This window comes from Leiobunum rupestre, chromosome 10, assembly GCF_980474605.1.
Source record: "Leiobunum rupestre chromosome 10, qqLeiRupe1.1.hap1, whole genome shotgun sequence".
NCBI lineage: Eukaryota > Metazoa > Arthropoda > Arachnida > Opiliones > Sclerosomatidae > Leiobunum > Leiobunum rupestre.
The window spans coordinates 46,830,360-46,853,205 of record NC_143393.1 but is presented as its reverse complement, the minus strand read 5'-3'; the positions used below and the strand labels follow the sequence as shown (position 1 = coordinate 46,853,205).

Genomic DNA, 22,846 nt, shown 5'->3' with positions numbered 1-22,846 from the left:
TTGCTCGTAAGTGGTCCAACAGCAGTAGCCAAAATTAGGCTTACATTGTACAATTGTATATAACTCGGATGACTCGTAATGGACACTCCAGATTCAGGATGGTCAACGAAACGTCTTCCATCTTGCCGGCTTTGAACGATTAAGTAAGTAACTTAATTTAATATTACCATATGTCTATAATTACTTTCCATAAGTGTCTCAGTTGTATTGACGTCATTCCCAAAAAATAACAGTGTCTCTAGCGTTAAAAAAAAAATTTACACTAGGAAGATAGGAAACTTAGACCTTTTTCAAATTAACTATAAACTTATGATATTACGTCTTATCGGAAGTGTATCATATGTCCATTATATCAAACTTTCTTTAATAGGCGCTTAAATTAATCATCATCCCAGGAAATGGCCAAGAAGTAATATTTCCGAGAGCCAGGACCCGCAAGTATTGTTTATATACTGCATGTTGAAATAATGGAAACTTTTCACCTGTAAACAGAACGTCATGTTTTTGCCAAGCCTTAATACGTCAAAAAAACTACCTGGTTAAAAGGGAACGCCGTGGGGAACGCTTGTTGTTGCCGTCTAGGAGCAACAAACACAGCACCCCACACAAGGAGAACGCATGGATTTTCTTGCGTACAGTTTTCATTGGTTAGACGCTTTAGCGCCTGCTGCCGTCGGAAGGGGAAAATTCGGAAATTGTCTTCCCCCTTTCCGTAAAACGCTCAGCGTAAATGTTCGTCCAATGAATTTGTACACAACACTGCGTTAGCTTGTTAAAAGGCTAGCTGCGTTCTCCTTGTGTTTGTTGCTTGTAGGTTTCTAAGTGCGGCGGCGATGGCGTAGCTGTCGTATCCCGCTAAACCAAAAAGTGTTTGTTGCTCCTAGCTGCCGTAAAGGTGAATAATTTCCATTATTTGAACAAGCACGATATGAACAGTAATGCAGGTTGTGGCTCTCGGAAATATTACTTCTTGGCGATTTCCTGTGAGGATGATTTATTGAAGCGTCTATTTAATGTTGTTGACGTTTCAAGTCCCCCCAAATAGACCTTTCTGATTGGCTAGAAAAAATCAATTACTATTTGCATGAATAATGATAAATAATAATTATGATCAGATAGGCTAATACCCTTGGCACCACCTTAGGCCTAAGTCATCAAGCGACTTTTAAAGCCATTAATTCAGGTGGCCGGGTTACGACGCGTAGGACGGTGGTGCGCGAGCTAACAGCTCCCTACACTAAATATTACCGTTAACCTCTACAAGTATTCACTTTAACCATGAATATCGAACTGAATTAGGTATTTTGCCATTATAGTCGCAAGGAGGGGCTAAGTTAGTATGACGTTGGTCACGCGCCCAAACATTTTGGTTTTGATGGGCAAGGCTAAAATTGAAATTTATTTCATAAATTTTAATACGAATCTTTTTCATTGAAGGAAATTAGATAAGAATATTACCAGCAAATGCCTTATTTAAGATTGTCAACAGGTTTTGTAGCAGTAGAGGTGCTTTTCTAAGAATTACGAGTTATTTTGTTGGCCACAGATTCCAACAGTAGACCGGTTTCGAACAATTGGGGCTCATCAGTTCTGTGTAAGAACTCTGGCTTTACTCGGAAAGAACTGCCGATTATGACTTTTAATAAAATTATCTTAACGTTGAGCAAAAAAGTTGTCTGCTGTATAGCGACCGCCATGCAATAATATGTGAAGAATTTAACTATATAAATTGCAATGGTCCGCTCACACCCGGGTTGTATATTAGTTTATTGATATCGGCCAGAGCGCCTACTGATGAGCCCCAAATAGGCGAAACCAGTCTACTGTTGTAAACTCTGGCTGACATTTTGACTTTGTATACAATGTAATTCATGGTTGAATCGAGTACATTCATACTATTGATGAATCAAGCGCAAAAAGAAATTTAATCCTGATTTGGTGTTCACTTTTATTAGTTATTGAAAACTAAACGTATTGTTTGCAATTTTAATTAAGCTACGCAATTAAGGATATTTTGACGTCGTCCTATACGTGGCAGATGTAATTAGCATTTATATTTGACGGAATTGGCTCGCGTGGCATGAAGGGCTTTCCACCACTCTCCTATTCATTGTAACCCGGCCCCTGAATTAATGGCTTTAAAAGTCGCTTGATTACTTGGGCCTAAGGTGGTGCCTAGCTGACTTTAGCCTAAAATCCTTGACTACGAATACTAGTTGGACATTTGTGATACGTCTCTTTTCTTGTTTCAGGATTTTGGAAATCGATTATTCGATGCCATTTTCTTTGAGATAATTTTGATCGAAGATTCATCGCCGTTCATTGTGGAAAGCTTGCGTTTAACCCTGAAATATCAAAAAGCTTTAACTGGCATCCGATGAGGTCGTTTACACGCTTCTTAAGTTGCACTCGTAAAATAATATAAACTGCCGCAGCCGTCTGTGGTGGACTGCTTTATCCGCTTCTTTCGCCTTGAAAAGCTTCAGCTTCAGTTAGTGTCCTTTTTGCTTCATTTGATTACGCGGCTTTTCGGGTCTTATATCACGTGAAAATGTACTTGAAATGTTGAAACTACTGTTTAACAAAAAAGCCTCTTGCATAGGAAGGTTTCTATTGTGTAGACTACAATTTGTAGCGAGTTTTACGTTAGTCGTAAGGTCCACTACCAAAATGTAACTAGAAATTTGTTGCTATTAGTACCAAAGCTTTGCGTATTAGTGGTAAGATCCACTACCAAAATGTAACTAGAACTTTGTTGCTATTAGTACCAAAGCTATAAGCTCTAGTGGTGAGATCCACTACTTAAATGCAGCTAAAATTTTCTTACTATTAGAACCATAGTTTTGAGCTCTAGTTGTGAGATCCACTACCAAAATGTAGCTATTATTAATAAAGCTTTCAGCTCAGGTGGTAAAATCCACTACCCAAATGTAGCTATTAATACCAAAGCTATGAGCTCTAGTGGTGAGATCCACTACCAAATTGTAGCTATTAATACCATAGCCACCTGAATTAAAGGCTTTAAAAGTCGTTCGATGACTTAGGCCTAAGGTGTAGCCTTGGGTATTAGCCTAGCTGATTATTATTATTATTAAATGCAGCTAGAATTTTGTTCCAATTAATACCATAGCTTTGAGCTCTAGTGGTAAAATCCACTACTTAAATGCAGCTAGAATTTTGTTCCTATTAATACCATATCTTTGAGCTCTATAGTGGTAAAATCCTCTACCAAAATGTAGCTATTAATAATATAGCTTTGAGCTCTAGTGGTGAGATCCACTACTTAAATGCAGCTATAATTTCCTTCCTATTATTTAACAGGAAAACCTATATATAGATATACTACAAAAAGTGAAAATCGGTAGTTTAAAAAATCCTAAGACTAACGATAAGTCTGCAATTCGTGGTATTCGTCGCCAGTTTTATATGACCACAAAACTTTATTATATAAAACATAGATTAATAAAAAAATCTTCAGAACTAAAATTGCGGCAGCCTCAAAGTAACTTTCCACTTGGAGGTGGCGAAAGGATGAACCGGATTTGGGAACAATTTCCGCCTTGTTTTGCCGGTCGGCCTTCGTAGGTCTAAAAATGCTTTAAGAAGTCTTGGTCACGTAAGTTGTACCGAGGTCGAGAGTGACGTAATTTGGGGATAATAGTTTAGCTAGAGGATAAATTTTTATTAGTCTATGTGTATAATATCTTCGTGCGGAATTTGGTTCGAATCTTTGATATCTGAACCACGGAAATTTGGGGGAAAGTCGGTTTGGTCGGTTGAATTAGCCGTATACAGTCGCTAATTTTCTAACTTGTCAAGACCTCTTATTTCATGTATAAATGATTCTACCTTTAGTTCGGTTGTTTTAATTTGTTCCATTTTCTGTTATTTTCTTTTGTAGCCAATCTCTGCCCTGACCAATTGGCACCAATCAACGGCGGTACCACCGGAAGTTGTTCTCGTTCACCGATAGGGGGACAGTGTACGTTCGTTTGTAACCCTGGCTACGTTTTGAAGGGGGAAACCACCTTGACATGCACCGGGCCAGACGCTGTTTGGAACGCCACGACGCCAACGTGTGAAAGTAAAAACCATATTTAAATGACTGATAAATCTATTTTCTCAACCCTAACTGTAAAATTAGCACAGTCTCTAGACATCAACTGTCAAAACGTAGTCAATCAAAAAAATAATCGAAAATTAATTGTTAAAGGGAATATAACCTTAAACTTGCAAAGGAATCTTTATGGAAGACCCCTTCAACTTTTAATATTTCCCTGTACAGTGCAGTGGCGCCAAACATTTTTAAAGCCAAAGGCAAGAGCTGTAAACGTTGATGTTCCACACCAAATACCTGAAGTTATATTCCCTTTAAAATATGCAGGTATAACTTACACCTTCGATAGACGAAGCCCTAAATCCGTGCTTAAATATTTTCATTATCAACTCCTTTTTTGAACAAATTATTGTATACGTTGAAATAACGGTATCTCATTAATTCTGGAAAAATTCCGTTTATAATATTGTTACATTTTGAAAAATACTGTCTTCGTGTAGGTAAATTTAGCTTTATACAAAAATATAGATATTCTGACCACGTAGGTTAATTGGTGAAATGATATCTTTCTTTGAGCAACTATAGATGCTCAAAAAATATGCTGCCGACTAATAAACAATGACAATAACGGTGTTGCCGACTAAACATAAGCCGAATTTTTAAAACAATACCTAATGTGCGAAAGGTCTATCCGAATAAAGTAGGAATTTATAAAAGCGTCTATTCTTATACATTTAGTAAGAATAGCGTTCTAGTTTCCTGTTTTTCAAAGCGGAAAGTTAACGAAAAAGATCTTGCAAGTCTTACAGAATTCTTCTCAACTGGACAAACTGGCGCAATTTTTTAATACTTACAAGGAGACTACCCGTTGTATAACGCACCGATTTAGTTCAAACTCGAGGGTTTGGTAGACCTTCATGTAAAATGAAAAACCCTAAAGGGAATTTATTCAATGGGCAACCGTTTTGCCATGGCAACCAAAAATGTTTTTGACAACACAAAATGGAAATATAACATGGGAGTTTGACCAATTTTAAAAAATTTAATAAATTTCGAACTTTTTCATTATTTTTTTATTTAAATTTTCTATTTTAAGCATTTTCTAAAATGAACATTTTTTACATGTTATTTTCAATGGGAAAATTTTCTTTTTGTGTTGTCAAAAACATTTCCCTTTAGGCTTTTTCATGTTACACGAAGGTCTACCAAACTCCCGAGTTTGAACTAAATCGGTGCGTTACACCTCGGGTCGTCTCCTTGTTAGCGACGTTAAAGTGTTTGCTGAGCATTCTAACTTGACTGACTGTGTTTCAGGAATATCTTGTCCCGCCCTGGCGAGCCCGGCCGGCGGTTCATCGTCCGGAACCTGCATCAACGCGTCGCCTAGCAACGTGTGCGCCTTTTATTGCTCAAACGGATTCACTCTCATCGGGAACAACGTCACTACTTGCAAAGAGGACGGTACTTGGAGCTCCCCGGTTCCCCAGTGCCAAAGTAAGCCTCGTTTTCAATATGCAGCTTCGAGAAACTTACAAACGAGGGGTCGGACATTAACCAAAATCCCGTACACTTTGTCTAAAATCGCAAAATCTTTTAACTCTCTCTATGGTAAATTAAACATTGAAATCCCAAAATCACTTCGAAAAGTAATTATCAAATCGCCAAAATCTCTACGAAATCCCGAAATCCCGTACAAAATAATGGCAAGTGTCCGACCCCTCGCTTACAAAATACCAAAAGGTGATACTTTCTGGTGCGCGTAAGTGTGATATTTTTACTGAGATCCATTTCTAGACTGACCACATATTTCTGGTAGGTCATTAAGCCTAACACACGTCAACTTATTCCACAAATGGAAATTGTATTCAACTGACATATCCTAGCTCCTCCCTAGGGAGAGATACATAAAACCAAAAGTAGCGTAAGACCCAAAAGTGTGTCAGAACGGTATAGTAGTTAATGAGAGTTTGTCGCAAAGTAAAACAGGGAAACGAAGGGTGGGGGGTCGGAAAATACGTCATCAAAATCGAGGTACTCCAGCGCCGCCGAGTGAGGCGTTTTAGAACGCATGTCTACGGGCGAGAAAATCGCGCCAGACCATAGACTAAATATAACGTTGCTAGTACTATTCCAACTAGTAAGTTATGTAGTCTATGGTGTGACTAGGTCTCACTAGAAATTTTAATAGGCGCGAAAGTATAGCTGACACAGTTTTGGGTCTTATCGAGGGGCTGATCACTCCGCGTAATCGGTGTACAGAGCCGTACCTTTGACTGTACTAATGGGAATACGCGTAATCTTTGAAGTCCCTGCCTTTGGCAATGGTAATCTAAGCGTAATCTGGTGTACAGATTTTCTAAGAGTGGTTAGCCCCTCGGGTCTTATGCTACTTTTGATAAAACGCTGTGATTGGCTGTAAAGGAATTATTAAAAAGGCTACTACGGAATCGATTTCTATCGTTTTTTGATTTAAAAGTATAAACGAGAATGATATTAACATTCTTCTCATCAATTAAATTCAACTTCAATAAAATAAAACTTAGAGAAAAACGGGCCTTGGGAATTTGGCGAATACCAAGTTAATTTCGGTCGTATTTTGGTTTAGGCTGGTTTAACACTCGACGGAAAATATGCCGGAAAGACGATAATAAACGCCGAGCTGAAAATTTATTCCCATTCGATATACCGCTAACGTTCAACTTTACGCTGCTAATTTTCCATCGAGTGTGAAACCGGCTTTACTCCATACACGACGCAAAAATTTCCCGTTTGTTAGCTTGATGATAGCATATTCGCCTGCCACAGTGGAGGCTGGAGATCGTATCTCCAGTGAACAGTTTTTCATATTATACAGGGTGTTTCAAAATAAAATGCAAAAATTTTAAGCAGTTGTAGGGGGTGAGTTGAGAAGTATGCCTGTTTTTTTTTTTCATTTAGCTCGATTTGTTTACAAAGTCCATTTTTACCTAGCACACGAACCCAAACCTTAATGTTCGCATGTCCTCGCTGCTTGGTTTTGCGTTATAGTAAAATTTTATAACAGGCATTGGTATTTATAATACACACGCGACAGTCTAAAACGTAATAAAAATCACACAACGGGCGTATGCCTTCCAACGATACTTCTGTAAAACTAAACCTTGCAGCAGGATGGGAATTTCGACGAATTAATGGGAACTTGGCTTTCCCTGCTAGGGTTATGCTCCCTTTAAGGTTAATGGTTATTCAAGAGGACCAATAGAATTAAACATTTGAAATATAAATTAAGGCTCCTACATACGTCAAAACATGAATTTAGTCGATCAGCCATCGAACGACCTACTTTTAATTCAGTTTCATAACTGTTTTTTGCCTTCAGGAGTGATTTGTACGCCGGACATAGTGGCTCCCTTCGGAGGAACTATTTCCGGTATTTGCGCATCAGCGACCACAGACAACCAGTGCAATTTCGCCTGCAACAGAGGGTACAGAAGAATCGGTGTCGACCGAATCACGTGTCAAAATAACGGGCAATGGACTGCCCCACCACCCCGGTGCGACCGTAAGTGAAAATGAACCATTACCTCTCAACGGAAACGTGCTAATCTCCAAAATGGTAATTCTTCTTTATTTCCAGCCATCATTTGCCCCGACTTGGTGGCACCCGCCAACGGAGAAACGTCGGGTACTTGCGTTTCTGCGTCTCCAAACAGCGTTTGCTCTTTTAAGTGCGCCGATGGGTTCGCTGTGGTCGGTGCACCCGCCTTATCTTGCTTGGACAGCGGCACTTGGAATGGGCCGTCACCCACCTGCAACAGTAAGTCCAGACGACAACGAATCAACGATAGACGCTAATATAAAAGGGGGTGCAATTTTGGAACGTCACTACTCCTACAAAAATGAACGCCATCTAGGGAGGGATCAGGGAACACCGTATTGGCGGATATTTGACCATGCACAGAGAAGCAATCGGAATTTATTTTACCTTCTATACACTCTTTTTCGCGGTATTTTCTAGGCGCGTCCATGTTTGGTTTTCCCCCTTTCAGCCCCATCCTCCATTACGGATACATAAAAGGGTGGATGCTAGACTCCACGCTGAGGGTAGAGGCAATGGCCGACGCGTGGGAGGCAAGTAAGAGGGGTAAATTAAAGGCGCGAAAAAGAGTGTATTGGTCTGTTAAGAATATGCTTGTAATCATAAGTAAAAGTAGGTTTCTCTGGCGACACGATGTTGAATATCAGTAGCATTATAAAACTGATATTATTAAGCTTTAACTACGCCAGTCAACTAAAATATACGTAAAATCTCACGAAATTTATATATTTATTTCAAGAGCGCTAATTATATTACTTAATTTTTATTTTCTGAAATTCGCCTGTTATAAAATTATATCTCAGACTGCAAATCTAAATTGAAACTTTGGGCAAAGTTTCTCGATAGTGACGTTCAAAATTACATTCAAATTGGTTCACTTTTCTCGTTGTAAACTACTTAACAACCTCATTAACGCGATAGCCATTAAAACCATTCAAAATCAAGAAATCTTCCTATATTTGCGAGAATTCTTATGACCAAATTCTCGATAAAAATCGGTGGTTTCTTTTCGCTTGTTCTTGGATTTCGGAGTAGAGTAAGAAGAGGTAGGCTATGACGTCATTTTACTCCGATTCTGTGCTGACGAATAGTTTGAGTCGGAGTAAAAAGGTTTTTTTATAAAATGGCTGCACAAGGGCTTTTTAGCAGATAAATTCTGGCTAACAGACGACAAAATCCGACTTACACCTTTACACCTCCTATTTAGAAGGAGTAAAAGGAGTAGCCCTAATACTCCGGAACAAGCGAATAGTTTATAGGCTGGAGTAATTCTTATCCCCGGAACAGACGAATAAAACGTTTTAGGGTAAAAAGAGTACACTTTTAGTCCGAGAACATGCGAAAAGAAAGCAGTCTAATAAATGCTAAAAATCGTCTTAATTTTTCCAGGAGTAATCTGTCCCACATTGAGTCCGCCTCAAGGAGGATACTCCAATGGACGTTGCTCCAACGCCTCACCGCCGGACGTCTGTTCGTTCTTCTGTCCTACCGGCACTACTCTGCTCGGCGCACAATCATCCACCTGCCAAATCGACGGTCAATGGTCATCGGAATCTCCGGTTTGCCAACGCAACGTATGTCCTCCTTTGAGCCCACCGGTCAACGGAGCCGCGTCCGGTACTTGCACCAACGCGGGATACAACGACGGTTGTCAGTTCAACTGTTCCACGGGCTTCAGACTAACGGGGAGCTCGTGGATCTCCTGTTTAGCCAATGGATCGTGGGCTTTACCCATCGCCACTTGCGAAAGTAACGATTCGAGCCAGTAGCGTCACAAGGGGTGGTCACTCACGGACTATACTTACCAGGCCATAAATAATTACCAGAAGTATACAGGGTGTTTGAAATGGTTATGCAAAAATTTAAAGGTGCTGTAGGGGGTGAGTTGAGAAGTATGCCTGGTTTTTTCCCCATTTTCGTACGATGAGTTAAAAGATCCTTAGTAACAATAGCGATTTCAGTATTCATTTCAGGCAATATTACTCATAGTGACACTATCGAAAATCAAATAAACACGAACAAATCGGAAATAAATTTATTTTGATGAGATTGTCACCCCCACCGCTACCCCTGGTGACGCTACAGATAACTCTCAAACAAGTTGATAATACTAACTATGATAATTGTTTTTCAAGGAATAACGTGTCAAAGCTTGTCCACGCCAGCCAATGCGGCCGCTTCCGGAGTTTGTACCAACGCCGGGGTCGGGGCCCAGTGCACCTTCACCTGCAACGCTGGTTACACGCCCTCAAACCCAATGACCTTGACTTGTACCGACACTGGTACTTGGAACGGACAATTGCCTACCTGTCAAAGTGAGATGGTGTTACGAAAAACGTATTTATGAATGCTGAGAAATTTTGTAGTTCATATTGTTTTTTTTTTTAAATAATTCGTCGCGTGTTCTCAATAAATCTAAATGTGTTCTTGATTTTATTTGTTAGCACAATATCTCTAAATATGTTCTTGGTTTGGTGTGTAAGCAGTACGTTTTTATTTTACATCAAGGGGTCCTGTGTCCTGGTTTGCTACCACCCGTCAACGGGTCCTACTCCGGAGTGTGCGCCAATGCGTATCCCAGCAGCACTTGCAACTACGCTTGCGACGACGGCTTCCGGCTGATTGGGCCTCCTGTTTTGTCGTGTCAAATTACCGGCACCTGGAACCCCGCTCAACCGCCGACCTGCCAAAGTGAGTTCAATTCACTATTTGTATTAGCAAAAGTAAGTAATGGTATCCATTTAACCCGCTCGAAACATCCCCAGTCAGTTTAATTTCTACAACGTTAATAATAATAATAATTAGCTAAGCTAGGTTTGGTGGCGGAGTGGTTAGCACTTTAGCCTCGCAGCAAGAGTAACCGGGTTCGATCCCAGCTTGTGGCACTGGGTGAAAACTCGAAATAACAACTTCTGCGTTTTAACCGGTTTACCCCCATTTCGCCCAAAATAGTTCTCCCAATTCCAATTTCTCCCAATCCCATTTCTCCCAATCCCATTTCTCCCAATCCTATTTGTCCCAATCCCATATGTCCCAAAATAGTTATCCCAAATCCCATTTGTCCCAAAATAGTTATCCCAAATCCCATTTGTCCCAAAATTACACTTGGTATAAACATGAATCTAAGTTTTATTTTAATATGCAAGTACATCAAATTTTGCCCATTTGATTTTACATCGAATCCCCATTTTATCGCTTCGAGGAATTCTTCTGGGGTTTTGGATCCTAACCTAACCTAACCTAACCTAACGCCAAGTCAATTCACATATTCACAAAACGGTAAACTTACTTTGTTTACCGATTCCAAATAATGATTGGGATAAAGGGGAATCCATATTTTTGGGAATATTGAACGTTGGGAGAAATGGGAATCAATTTTTTTGGGAAACTTGATCGTTGGGAAAAATGGGAATACATATTTTTGGGTTAAATGAACTCCGGTTCGGAGAAATGGAATTGGGACAAATGCGACACCATGTTTTTGGGAGAATTGATAACTTTGGGAGAAGGTAAAATTGGGTTAAATGGGAACATACCTTTTAACCGGTTTAAGTTTAGTTCGCCTACAAAATATTTTACCCGCTCAAAGTGCATTGTTGAAGTTCCATTCGCTCGAATTAACTTTAATTCAATGTTCTGTAAAGCAACAGAAAAGTTTAACACGCTAATTACAACAACAAGTAACGGAATCTCGTATTTTTAAAAAAGAGGCTAAAGTTCATGTTGGTAAAAAAAATTAGATAATCCTACGATTGTATAAGCCATAAAATTAATATTATCATTTCTCTTAAACAATGATGTTCAATTTAATCTATATTTAAAAAACGTTCTGTGAACTAATTGTAACCTAGAACACAGTGGCGTAGTCAGGATTTGGTCTCGGGGGGGGGGGCACACCATTGAAAACAAAGTAAAAAAATAAAAATATTTGTACGTACGACCATACGCCCCTGCAAAAACTATGTACACCAAAGCCGCGGCCTACAGGTTGTCTTGAACCAAAAAACTCTCGAAAGAATTTTTTTCAATCAACAATTATTATTATTAAATTGAAACGTGACCCTTTAAGAAAAATAACTTTATGATTTTATTACTTATGGTTAACGGTTTTGAAATGTACGAACACGAAGGTCGGAAAATACCTGAATTAAAGGCGTCAAAAGTGGCTAGATGAGTTGGGCCAAAGAAGGTGCCTTGATTATTATTATTTATATTATGATTATTAGGATTAGTATTAGTTAGTGATGACTTTATCAATTTCAGGAATCATATGCCCAACTTTGGTTGGACCGGTAAACGGTCAGATTTACGGCGTCTGCACTAACGCCGGTCAAGGGCAACAGTGCAGTTTCCAATGCAATCCGGGATACAATCCTCAATCCAGAATAATTTTGACGTGTCAGCAAAGCGGCACTTGGAATGGAGCCGCTCCGCAATGCTCGAGTAATTACGACAAATTATTCATTCTTAATACTTTTCCGGGATATTTTTCTCGAGTGGTCAGTGCGCACTCGGTTTTCGGCCAGGGTTTTAGCCATAGAAATCTCATAGGTAACTAGAATGCTGCCGTGTAACTGGCAAATGGCCCAAACGCCGTGGCAGACGAAGCCAGATCTCAGCCAATCAGAGCTCAAAGAGCGGTTCTGCCAAGAATTTAATGTCACCGGAGAGAATGACGTCACCTATCTCCCGCTATAGTAACGGAACCAAGGTGGATTATTATCCTCCTTGGCGGAACCACTCTACGGCCTCTCATTGGCTGAAGGTTCAAGGCGAGCTGGCGTCAAGCTCGGCCGTAGGCGGCAGCATTCTAGTTACCTATGAGATTTCTATGGTTTTAGCCTCCGAAAAAACCCATGGTTAAAACCACTATTTTTTATTTAAAAAAATATTGAGAAATTAATTATAGAGATATTGAAAATTTCAAATAAAAAATGCAGAACATAATATTCTGAATTTTTTATTCCAAAACGTAACTAAAACTTAACCTTCACAAGCAATTGGGGATTTTAAAATTCATTTTGCACGTGAAAATTCGCCGCCATGTTAGGGTATAAAAGCGGTTAAATAAGCCTGCTATACATAATACCTCACAATGTAAAGGAACTGTCAGGCGCAAAAACGTAATCTTGAAATCGGGCAATTTGAGCATTTTCGAATAGCTCTTTCTATAAAATGATATATAAGCATACATGTATAAAAAGTGTTATTTTTGGGAGCGCGCGTTTCCTAATATTTCCATGTAGAGGTTCTCGTGCGTTTTCGCGCGAGCTCAACAAAAACCAAAATATGCGCGCGCTCTCTAACTTTAACTGCACGATGAATCTAACGTAATCACGTGACCTCTCGTATTTTATATAAAGAGCTATTAATAATATAAGCAATTTGAGCATTTTTTTATTAGTGGTTTTTTAACCATACTCGATTTTTTATTTAAAAAAAAGCCAGTTTATTTTCCAACCTGGTTTTTGGCGCAACTCGTTCCGTCGTTCGTCAGTTTTACAACGCTAATTTTCGCCATCTATACCGGTACCACCAATTACGTACAAGAAATATTACGAAACCAATTTATTTATGGTATCAATATAATTATTTTGATACCATAAATTCTAATAATATCGTAATATTTGAATAGAAGTAATATCATACATTAGTATAAAAGACTCGATAGATGGCTCATAAAACTATCATATTTGTCCAGCAAAACTCATAATAGTTCCACTCGCGGCTGTTATATGGCGCGACGCGACACGGCGATAAATCCAAACCTCCGCAGTCTTACCCACCTTCACCGGATGTGGACTACGCTTCTTACGGACAGGTTGAATTTAGTTGAGAAAGGCGCCAGAGCTGCCAGTTGCGATCCTTTATAGCGCAATTGGGCTTCTATTTATGTCTGCTTGCGGGATAAAATGAATTGGGTTGTTGGGCTGGTTTTTGGGCTACTTTTCGGAGGTTTTCGATCAAATAAATACGCTTTAAATCCCTCCGAAATATTTTACTCTCAATATATGTACAGTTTTTCTTAAAAAATTTAATAATTCGATTAATTTGTCCCTAAAAAATATTTCGAATAATATCGCTTAAAACTGTTGAGAAAGTGCGCGACATCACGCAAACACCAATATTTTGAAAAGCGCGCTTTTTACTAAATAAACTCTCGCCAAATTGGGCTAGAATTTGGGCTTATTTATAAAATATGGCCTATTTTAAATTGGGCTCCTTTGAAGAGCTGTTGGGCGGTAGAGGTAGAATTTGTCTGGCAGCTCCGAAAGTCCCGCGCGCTGACCTTTCAGCAAAAAGATCCTCGAGTTACTCCCTTTGACCGACGTCGTTTTACTGTGAATTAAGGAGTGACATGTCCCGACTTGGTGGCGTCGACTAACGGCGTCTTGACCGGAATTTGCAGCAAGGCTTCTCCGGACGATAAGTGCCAATTTTCATGCGTCCCGGGCTATAGAGTGGTCGGCAGCTACACGGCCATTTGCCAAAATGACGGTACCTGGGCCAATGCCATTTCAAGTTGTCAACGTAAGTTGTTGATAGATTGCCAAGCAGTTCTTTATATCTGCCGGTTAGACCCGACACCGCGAAATGTTGACCGGTGGCGGCGCGATCGTCGTGTGCCGACTTTTTTGTTGGCCGCGGCGTTGAATCAAAACTTAACGGCGGCGGCGGCGTGGCGCGGCGTTTACAGTGTATTTGAAATTTCATTTTCATTGTAGGATGTTGAATCAATTCATTTTGTAAGAGTTTAAGACGTTCAGAGTACACACTAAATACCAACAGACGTGATAAAGAAAGAACTTCATTTTGTTAAAGCTGCAAAGGGACTGATATTAATGGAAAATCTGGTAGCTCTGTTAGAAAATATTTTAAACCGTCGACAGCGCTAAGAATATAATACTGCGTACCTGGAATATAAATTTGTATTCCCCCATCACGGACTCGCGGTTTTAGCTTCGGCAACGCGAGAGCTATACAATTTCGGACATACGAGCGTAGCGCCATCGTAAAAATAGGCGGAATTTTTTGTCTCTATAAATTTTGCCTACTTTTCATTCTATTCACAACGATTTTTTGTACAAGTTGAAACACGAATATTCTACCTGGATTCTACGAAACTATTTTCGGAGATGTTTATTTAATTTGAAGACAAAATAAATGAATCTTTAACACGATTTTAAAACTGGCACGCATTTCTAACCAAGTCCCAACGAACACGCGGACGAAATTTTGACTACGGTGTCCGCTAGGTGTCTCTAGTACCTTAGGTCCGAATTTCCCACATTGCCAGGCCTATGAATCCCATATTTCCCCTCCAGTATTTCCATCCTCCTAGGACGGCGTGCCGTTCAAAATCGTTCGCCGCGGCGGCGCAAAAATACAATCGAATGTATTGCGAGATAAAACGCTGAAGTTCTTATTTTTACACAATACCAAGGTTAATCAATACCTTGAAAGGTTAGAGTTTAATTTAATTTAGTTCATTAGATTAATGAATCCGCAATTTCCTTATCGATATACAAAATACACACACACACAAACACCAGTGATTCGTCGCTGGATACCCGGTTTTACCAAATTCGCGTAGTGGGACGGATGTAAAGAACTACTTTCGACTATCAATATTTAACATAGTTTCGAGGTGCACGCGTCAATTCCATTAATTTACAGAAATTGAGTGTCCAAACTTGTCACCGCCGGTTAACGGTGACATGAGAGGATCTTGCGTGAATGCCTTTCCTTCCCAGCAATGCCAGTTTTCCTGCCAACAAGGATACTTGCTATCGGGAAGTCCTTTGAGCAACTGCCAACAGAATGGGACCTGGTCCAGTGATATCCCCACATGCTCAAGTAGCTTCATTCGTATCTCTTCTCGTTTTCAAATAAATGAACAAAATCTTTGATTTTCAGGGATATTTTGTCCAAACTTGGTACCTCCGCAGAACGGGAATATGACCGGTCTGTGCACGGCGTCCACTCCTGGTCAACAGTGCCAATTTTCCTGCTTACCGGGTTATAATCTCATCGGAAATCAGTTTAGTAATTGTCAAGATGATGGTTCCTGGTCCAATCTTACTCCCACTTGCACTAGTACGGTTTCCTTATAGTGCTGATAATATATCCCGATTTAACGACATTTTTTTCAGGAATTTTATGTCCAAACCTGACACCTCCGCAAAATGGAAATATGACTGGAATGTGCACCGCCTCGACACCAAACCAAATATGTGAATTTTACTGCCAACCGGGCTTTCGCTTATTTGGAAAATCTTCGAGCACTTGCCAAATCAACGGCGCTTGGTCTTCTGCCGTTCCCACTTGCGAAAGTAATTGTCTTTGCTATAAACGAGCCTATAAAATCTATTTCCCCGTTTCTTATTAACTGAGTGATGGAGGTAAAAGGCCGAGAAGAGATATTATATTTTCTCGTGCTCGAAATTTGACCCCCGCCAAACTGAATTTGTCAATTTCTTGAGGAGTGACAGCGCGGACAGCTTGACCGAGGGCTCAGACCGTTGTGGAATAGAATAACGATAATGAGCATCAATAAATCTGTCAGAGCTGTCAAGTAAGTTGTCAGAGATGTCAATCAGTTGGCATTCGTCAAAAAATAAGTACAGGATGAGAGGGGTGGAAATTCGCTCTCTTTTCGGCCTTTAAGCGAAGCATTTTAGAAGTTTTAACGGAAAGTCAAACTGCGTTGAACAAACTGTCAAATTGACTTATCTAACTTTGGTCGGTCCCTACTGAACATAAATACTAAAATATTTTCTTATTAGGAATATATTGTCCCAATTTGTCACCTCCACCAAACGGGAACATGACTGGAATGTGTACCGCTTCGACACCGGGTCAACAATGTCAGTTTACGTGCGCACCCGGCTACTTTAGGACTGGAAATCCTACCACGAACTGCCAAGCCAATGGCGATTGGACTTATCCAGTTCCCAGTTGCGCGAGTACGTTATCATCTCCAACAAACCAATCTTGAAATACCTTAGTATTAATGAAACATCTATCTATACTTCCCAAGGAATATTCTGCCCTAATTTGTCACCTCCGCAAAACGGGAATATGAATGGAATATGCGTATCGGCTACTCCCACGCAACAGTGCCAGTTCACCTGCAATCCTGGTTACCTTCTAATTGGAAGCTTCGCGATAAGTTGCCAAAACGATGGTACTTGGACATCTCAAATTCCCACTTGCTCGAGTATGTGCATACACTATTTCTCGCGTTTGCAGGATTTATAACTATTCTTAAGAACTAAACTCGTAACGTTTTCATTACTCGTAGGAGTACTTTGTCCAAACTTAACTCCGCCGGCAAATGGCGCTATGACTGGCATCTGCACCGGCTCTGCGCCGAGTCAACAATGCCAGTTTTCCTGTAATCCGGGATTTCGACTAAACGGAAGTCCCTTTATTACCTGCCAAAACAATGGATCGTGGTCGTCGTCAATTCCAACTTGCTCACGTTAGTTCAGTGTTTATCCAAGGTTGCCTGACTTTTACCTGTTTTGCCTGGCCGTTGTTAGAGATTTTCCTCGACCTTTTTAAGGCCAAAAGTAGACCATTTGTATAGGGACTTGGCAGCATGACGTCACGTCGTACCTTTTGCTATGGCCGCCATGCTGTTAATTTTTTTTTTAATTGGAAAAAGTATGGGTGACGTATTATATACGTCATACTGCCAAGTCTCTATTATAAGGCGACTCTTTGGGTCATATTTTAACTACAACATTTTTATTTCATCCTTAAGAAATCTTAGCCCATATCCATAAAATTTCCCAAATAAATTTAAATTCCCTGACTTTTCTTTGACTTTTTTACCAATTCTTAAAATTCCCTGACCTTTCCGTAACTTTTTATCCCTATTTAAAAATTAGCCGACTTTCTCCTGTATTCCCTGGCCAGTGGCAAAACTTTTAGCTTTCTTCCCAATTTCTTGGTAGATACTCTTTTAAGTTTTTAACACGGTATTATTAAACTTTCTGCAGAAATCTTTTGTCCAAATCAAATTGCACCTATTTCTGGGTCCATCAGCGGTGTGTGCCAAAACTCGATACCGAAAGATCAGTGCAGTTTCACTTGCAATGATGGTTTTGCGGTTACTGGTTCGAATCCTATCGTGTGCCAAGATACAGGGACGTGGAATTCCCCACCTCCTACTTGTACTGGTTAGTCTCTAATACTGATTAGTCTCTAATACTGGTTAGTCTCTAATACTGATTAGTCTCTAATACTGGTTTGTCTCGAATACTGATTAGTCTCTAATACTGGTTTGTCTCGAATACTGGTTAGTCTCGAATACTGGTTAGTCTCGAATACTGGTTAGTCTCGAATACTGGTTAGTCTCGAATACTGGTTAGTCTCGAATACTGGTTAGTCTCGAATACTGGTTAGTCTCGAATACTGGTTAGTCTCGAATACTGGTTAGTCTCGAATACTGGTTAGTCTCGAATACTGGTTAGTCTCGAATACTGATTAGTCTCGAATACTGGTTAGTCTCGAATACTGATTAGTCTCGAATACTGATTAGTCTCGAATACTGATTAGTCTCGAATACTGATTAGTCTCGAATACTGATTAGTCTCGAATACTGGTTAGTCTCGAATACTGGTTAGTCTCGAGTACTGGTTAGTCTCTAATACTAGTTAGTCTCGAATACTGGTTAGTCTCGAATACTGGTTAGTCTCGAATACTGGTTAGTTTCTAATACTAGTTAGTCTCGAGTACTGGTTAGTCTCTAATACTAGTTAGTCTCGAGTACTGGTTAGTCTCTAATACTAGTTAGTCTCTAGTACTGGTTAGTCTCTAATACTGGTTAGTCTCAAATACTGGTTAGTCTCAAATACTGGTTAGTTTCTAATACGATAAAGCAACGCTCACATGAACTATTTAAATGTTTCAAAAATGCATGTAAACTAATAATAATCAGCAGCTTCGCTAATACCCAAGTCAGCTAGGGGCTTTTAATGACTTTAATTCGGGTCGCCGGGTTTACAGCAAGCCCCTCATGCCACGCGAGTGAACAGCTCCCTACATTCACTATTACCCTTTAACCAGTAGTGAGAGCACTTGCAAACTCAGCGCGGAAAACAACTAGGCAATGAAAACAATTTATCACTTAGTTTATTCAAGGAGTACTCCCTGGTTTATTCAAACTCATTCACTAGAGCTCTTCAATGTGGCCTAGTAGTATTATTTGCAACAACAGGGTACACGACGACGAAGTAGCTATAACTGAACTGTTCTTTGGGCTGTAGTACCGTTGAACCACCTTTTTTTCTCATTTGCGGTCTATCACAAAAGCTAACAATAGAGTCTTATTTATCATAACTACCCATCGAACCAGGTTTATAACTAGTAACTTAGCAACCAATTTGTTTCCTCATTAACAAAAATCAGTTATTTACTTACAAGGAGACATCCCGATGTGTTTCTCCCCAATTTTTTTTCAAACTCAGGGGTTAAGTAAACCTTCATGTACCTTGAAAGCTCCTAAAAACGTCTTTCACAACTCAAATTTAAACTTTCTCTACGTAAAATAGCATGGCAAAATCACGGTTTGTATTTTATTGGTAGGGTGCGCTTAGACTATACCGAGTAGCTTAGTAGTTTTGTTAGGGTGTATAAAAGTTTTCAAAATTTGGGGGTAAAATTCGATCAAACTAAATCCTGGCCGCCCCTCGTTAGGAAGGCTTGTGGAAGCTACTCGGTGTAGTCTAAGCGCACCCTACCAAACAAGATGGGTTATACTTTCTTTAAATCGAATGTGAAAGTCAGTACTCAGGGATCGTCTGTTTTTTTCTTCTTCAGCCATACAGTGTCCGGATTTGGTTCCTCCTATAGCCGGATCTTACTCTGGCGTCTGCCAAAGAGCCAATCCGAATGCGCAGTGCACCTTCGTCTGTAACGCTGGATTTAGGCTTAGTGGATCGAACCCACTTACGTGCCAAAACAGCGGATCGTGGAACGGTCCGCCTCCCTTTTGCTCAGGTAGGCAAATGTGTCACGTTATTAGATGTAAAAGGCCAACCGCCTTAACCAAGGCTGCGTTCAGTAACGCGTAACGAAATCACCATTGAGTCCGGTTATTTACTATATGGGTTTTCGGTTTCAACATCCCGTTGCTCGAAGAAGTCATCGTTGCTCAACAGTATAGTGAAGAATGGTGGGAACATAATGGTGGATATGTGGGGAATGTTTCTAAAATCACAATATTGATATTGTTTTTTCGTGAAACAAAGTCTATAAACTTGAAAAAACTTAATATTATGGTGAAAACCGTCCTATAAATATTAAGCTGTGGTTTACATTTACATTCTTACGGTCAAATTTAAACTTTTTCAGCAGTAAAAATAACACGTAATTGCGGAAATTAGTGATGAATTTGTGAATTAGAACATCGATTATTCAAAAGACTTATTCCATCTTTCAGAAATATTGTGCCCAAATCTTCAGAACCCCTCTGGAGGAAAAAGTACTGGAAAATGCCAGCAAGCTGTCCCAACGGACACTTGCACCTTTTCCTGCGACCAAGGTTACAGGACGACGGGGAATACCCAGTTTGTGTGCCAGGCCGATGGTTCCTGGACCCCCAATGGCACTCCACCCACCTGCACTTGTAAGTGTTATTAGTAGTTGACTTACGTTTGAGTAAATGGTGGCTCCAATGAAAACACCTTGGATGCTTTTCCGTATTACACCAAAATGATCCCGTAAAGTATCGCCCTCTATCGTAGCTACACTGCGAACTATTTTAATAGTAAAATGGTCTTTTCACAGTTATAACTTGTCCCACGTTGAAAGCGCCCGACGACGGCGCCATGACTGGAGTCTGCACATCGGCGACTGTCAACAGCAATTGTCGTTTTTCTTGCAACACTGGGTTCACGCTTTTTGGCAATTCTTTCTTGCAGTGCTACGACACGGGAACTTGGTCTGGACCCCCGCCGACGTGCCAACGTAAGACTCCTCTCAGATTTTGACCTCTTCCGAATTAACGTTTTTCTACTAACGTTTCTTAAAGGGAATGGTACACGTTTCGCATAATTAGAACTTGAGGCCAATTTTAACGAGGCCATGGGTATAGTTAATGCATTAATTAATCATTTTTTATCAAAATAAAATTCATTCGTGATTTTAAATAAAACATTGAGTATCTTTTGCGCGGTTAATGACAAAAATTTCCTTTTAAATGTTTGTTTGCGTCATCACAATTAAAAATATACCTTTTTTTAAAAAAATTCTTACTAATTTTAACAACGTTCCGAAAAAGGTAAACGTTGGTAGGTACACCCCTTAATACTAGTGCATGGTTACGTCCTTGGTTAATTGTATCATAAATGCCTTCCTTCGAGCAGTGTTTGTAATGATATTTTTATTTATTAGTGAGTAGGCTGTGTGGGACATCATTTAGTCAGTTCAAACAACTTATTAATCAGGAATGGGATATGTGTTATTGCCACGCCAACGGGGTGATACTTGGGGATAGGGATGTATAACAACCACCCGTTGGGGGATAGGTGGTCGTCCTTATACGGTCATCCACATTATCTGCATTACAGGACTAAGCCACTAGTCCCGGTGATTGTAACGATTGCCACTAGTCCCGGCGTTTGTGACGATTGCTACTAGTCCCGGCGTTTGTGACGATTGCCACTAGTCCCGGCGTTTGTAACGATTGCCACTAGTCCCGGCGTTTGTAACGATTGCCACTAGTCCCGGCGTTTGTAACGATTGCCACTAGTCCCGGCGTTTGTAACGATTGCCACTAGTCCCGGCGTTTGTAACGATTGCCACTAGTCCCGGCGTTTGTAACGATTACCATTAGTCCCGGCGTTTGTAACGATTGCCACTAGTCCTTATACTGCTAATTTTATTCGCTTAAAACAGGTACTATAGGAACGAAAATAGTTAAACGTGACCAATGCCAGCCTATAGACGCGGTGTAATCTTACGCAATTTAACGATAAATAGTTCCCATAGGAAACTGCTTCTAACTTACGAAGACACACGTTTCATTATTACACGGGCTTACAAAGTTAGGCCAAAATATTATCTTGTTTCAATGCACAATATTGAAATCTAATCTTGGACAATCCTTAAAGGGAGTATAAAGACTTTGGATGGTGGGTCAAAGAATTTCGAGTTGTTTGCGCTAGGAGCGGAGTCATGGACTCTCAGGGTGAAAGCCTCTATTCCTACCTCCTAATGCAAAATGGGGACACCCGCGCCTTTCCCGCGTGGCGTTTCACCGAGTTTAGTGGCCATAATTACTATTAACACAGTTTATACTCCCTTTAAACAACCAAGTCTTTGATCGTTATATTTTAATGAATGCTTTATCTTTCAGTGTCTTACCTGTTTATTAAAGTCATCTTTCTATAAATATGGGTTTCGCTGTACCTCTTACAACACACTGTTATATAAAACCACGTGTTTTTGGTCGAATATATTAGACCAATTTGCTACTGCTGTTGGATACTTTGACACGAATGTTTTTGAAACAAATCTTACAATGACGTTTTCTTTGTAATGCTTGTAATAGGAGTAACATGTCCTGATTTAAAAGCCCCTCAAGATGGCAGCGCGTCGGGCAACTGCCAAGCTGCCGTTTCGGGGAGCGCCTGCACGTTCGCCTGCGCCGCTGGATACGACCTACAAGGTTCACCAGTTCTAACGTGCACTGACCAAGGGAATTGGAACAACCCGACCCCCATTTGCCTGCGTAAGTGTCTAACTATTCCGTCCGTAGTTATGTTCCACTAGTAGTCACCACAAGCAAAACTAACACAATCACTAATAAGTATAAGCAGGAAACTATAGAGGTATACACTTGGAATGTCTAAGGTTCCATTGGGACAGTGATACGAAAGCGCGTCGAGAAAAAGGCGGGGCTTAACTACGTCAAGTGTAAGGCGTAACACGACATTTCTAATTCATTGGCTCGAGGTTTGACGCGAAAAGATTGCGTCGTCATGGTAACAAATAGGCGATCTTCCCGCGCAAAAATAAAGGTTATAAAACAATGGATTTAAAAACCTCAATTTGTTATCGTACTTAATATTTGGAAGTAATTACAATGTTCTTCGCGAAAGAAGTGTAGTGAAACCTAAATTCAGGTATTTGTATGGTTATAAAAGAGATAATCAGGTAAGCTAATAATACAATAACCATGACTATAGGCTTAATGACGA

General features: G+C 40.1%; 2 protein-coding genes across 2 annotated transcripts in view; both read left to right on the top strand.

Annotated features, from left to right (window-relative positions):
• The window catches only part of LOC149926065 (sushi, von Willebrand factor type A, EGF and pentraxin domain-containing protein 1-like), a 99,129-nt gene that overhangs the window by 18,928 nt on the left and 57,355 nt on the right, over positions 1-22,846 (top strand). Inside the window, exon 8 of the mRNA XM_090161855.1 lies at positions 22,198-22,377. Within this exon, the coding sequence (XP_090017981.1) occupies positions 22,198-22,377 (180 nt within the window). The remainder of the gene's footprint in view (positions 1-22,197; positions 22,378-22,846) is intronic.
• On the top strand, positions 399-21,861 carry LOC149926066 (sushi, von Willebrand factor type A, EGF and pentraxin domain-containing protein 1-like). The gene is made up of 22 exons (XM_090160830.1): positions 399-409; positions 2,436-2,491; positions 3,902-4,084; positions 5,372-5,551; positions 7,416-7,598; positions 7,674-7,853; positions 9,024-9,383; positions 9,770-9,949; positions 10,143-10,325; positions 11,898-12,077; positions 13,986-14,165; positions 15,312-15,491; positions 15,552-15,731; positions 15,788-15,967; positions 16,421-16,600; positions 16,675-16,854; positions 16,939-17,118; positions 17,642-17,821; positions 19,464-19,643; positions 20,086-20,271; positions 20,433-20,612; positions 21,758-21,861. Exons 1-22 carry the CDS (start codon positions 399-401, stop codon positions 21,859-21,861), a joined length of 3,786 nt encoding a protein of 1,261 aa, XP_090016956.1.

What these genes read in the sequence shown, in the direction of transcription:
- LOC149926066 (XM_090160830.1), top strand. An exon ending in CACGACGCCAACGTGTGAAA is followed by an intron (nt 4,085 to 5,371) that starts GTAAAAACCATA and finishes ACTGTGTTTCAG; the next exon opens with GAATATCTTGTCCCGCCCTG. An exon ending in ACAATTGCCTACCTGTCAAA is followed by an intron (nt 9,950 to 10,142) that starts GTGAGATGGTGT and finishes TTTTACATCAAG; the next exon opens with GGGTCCTGTGTCCTGGTTTG.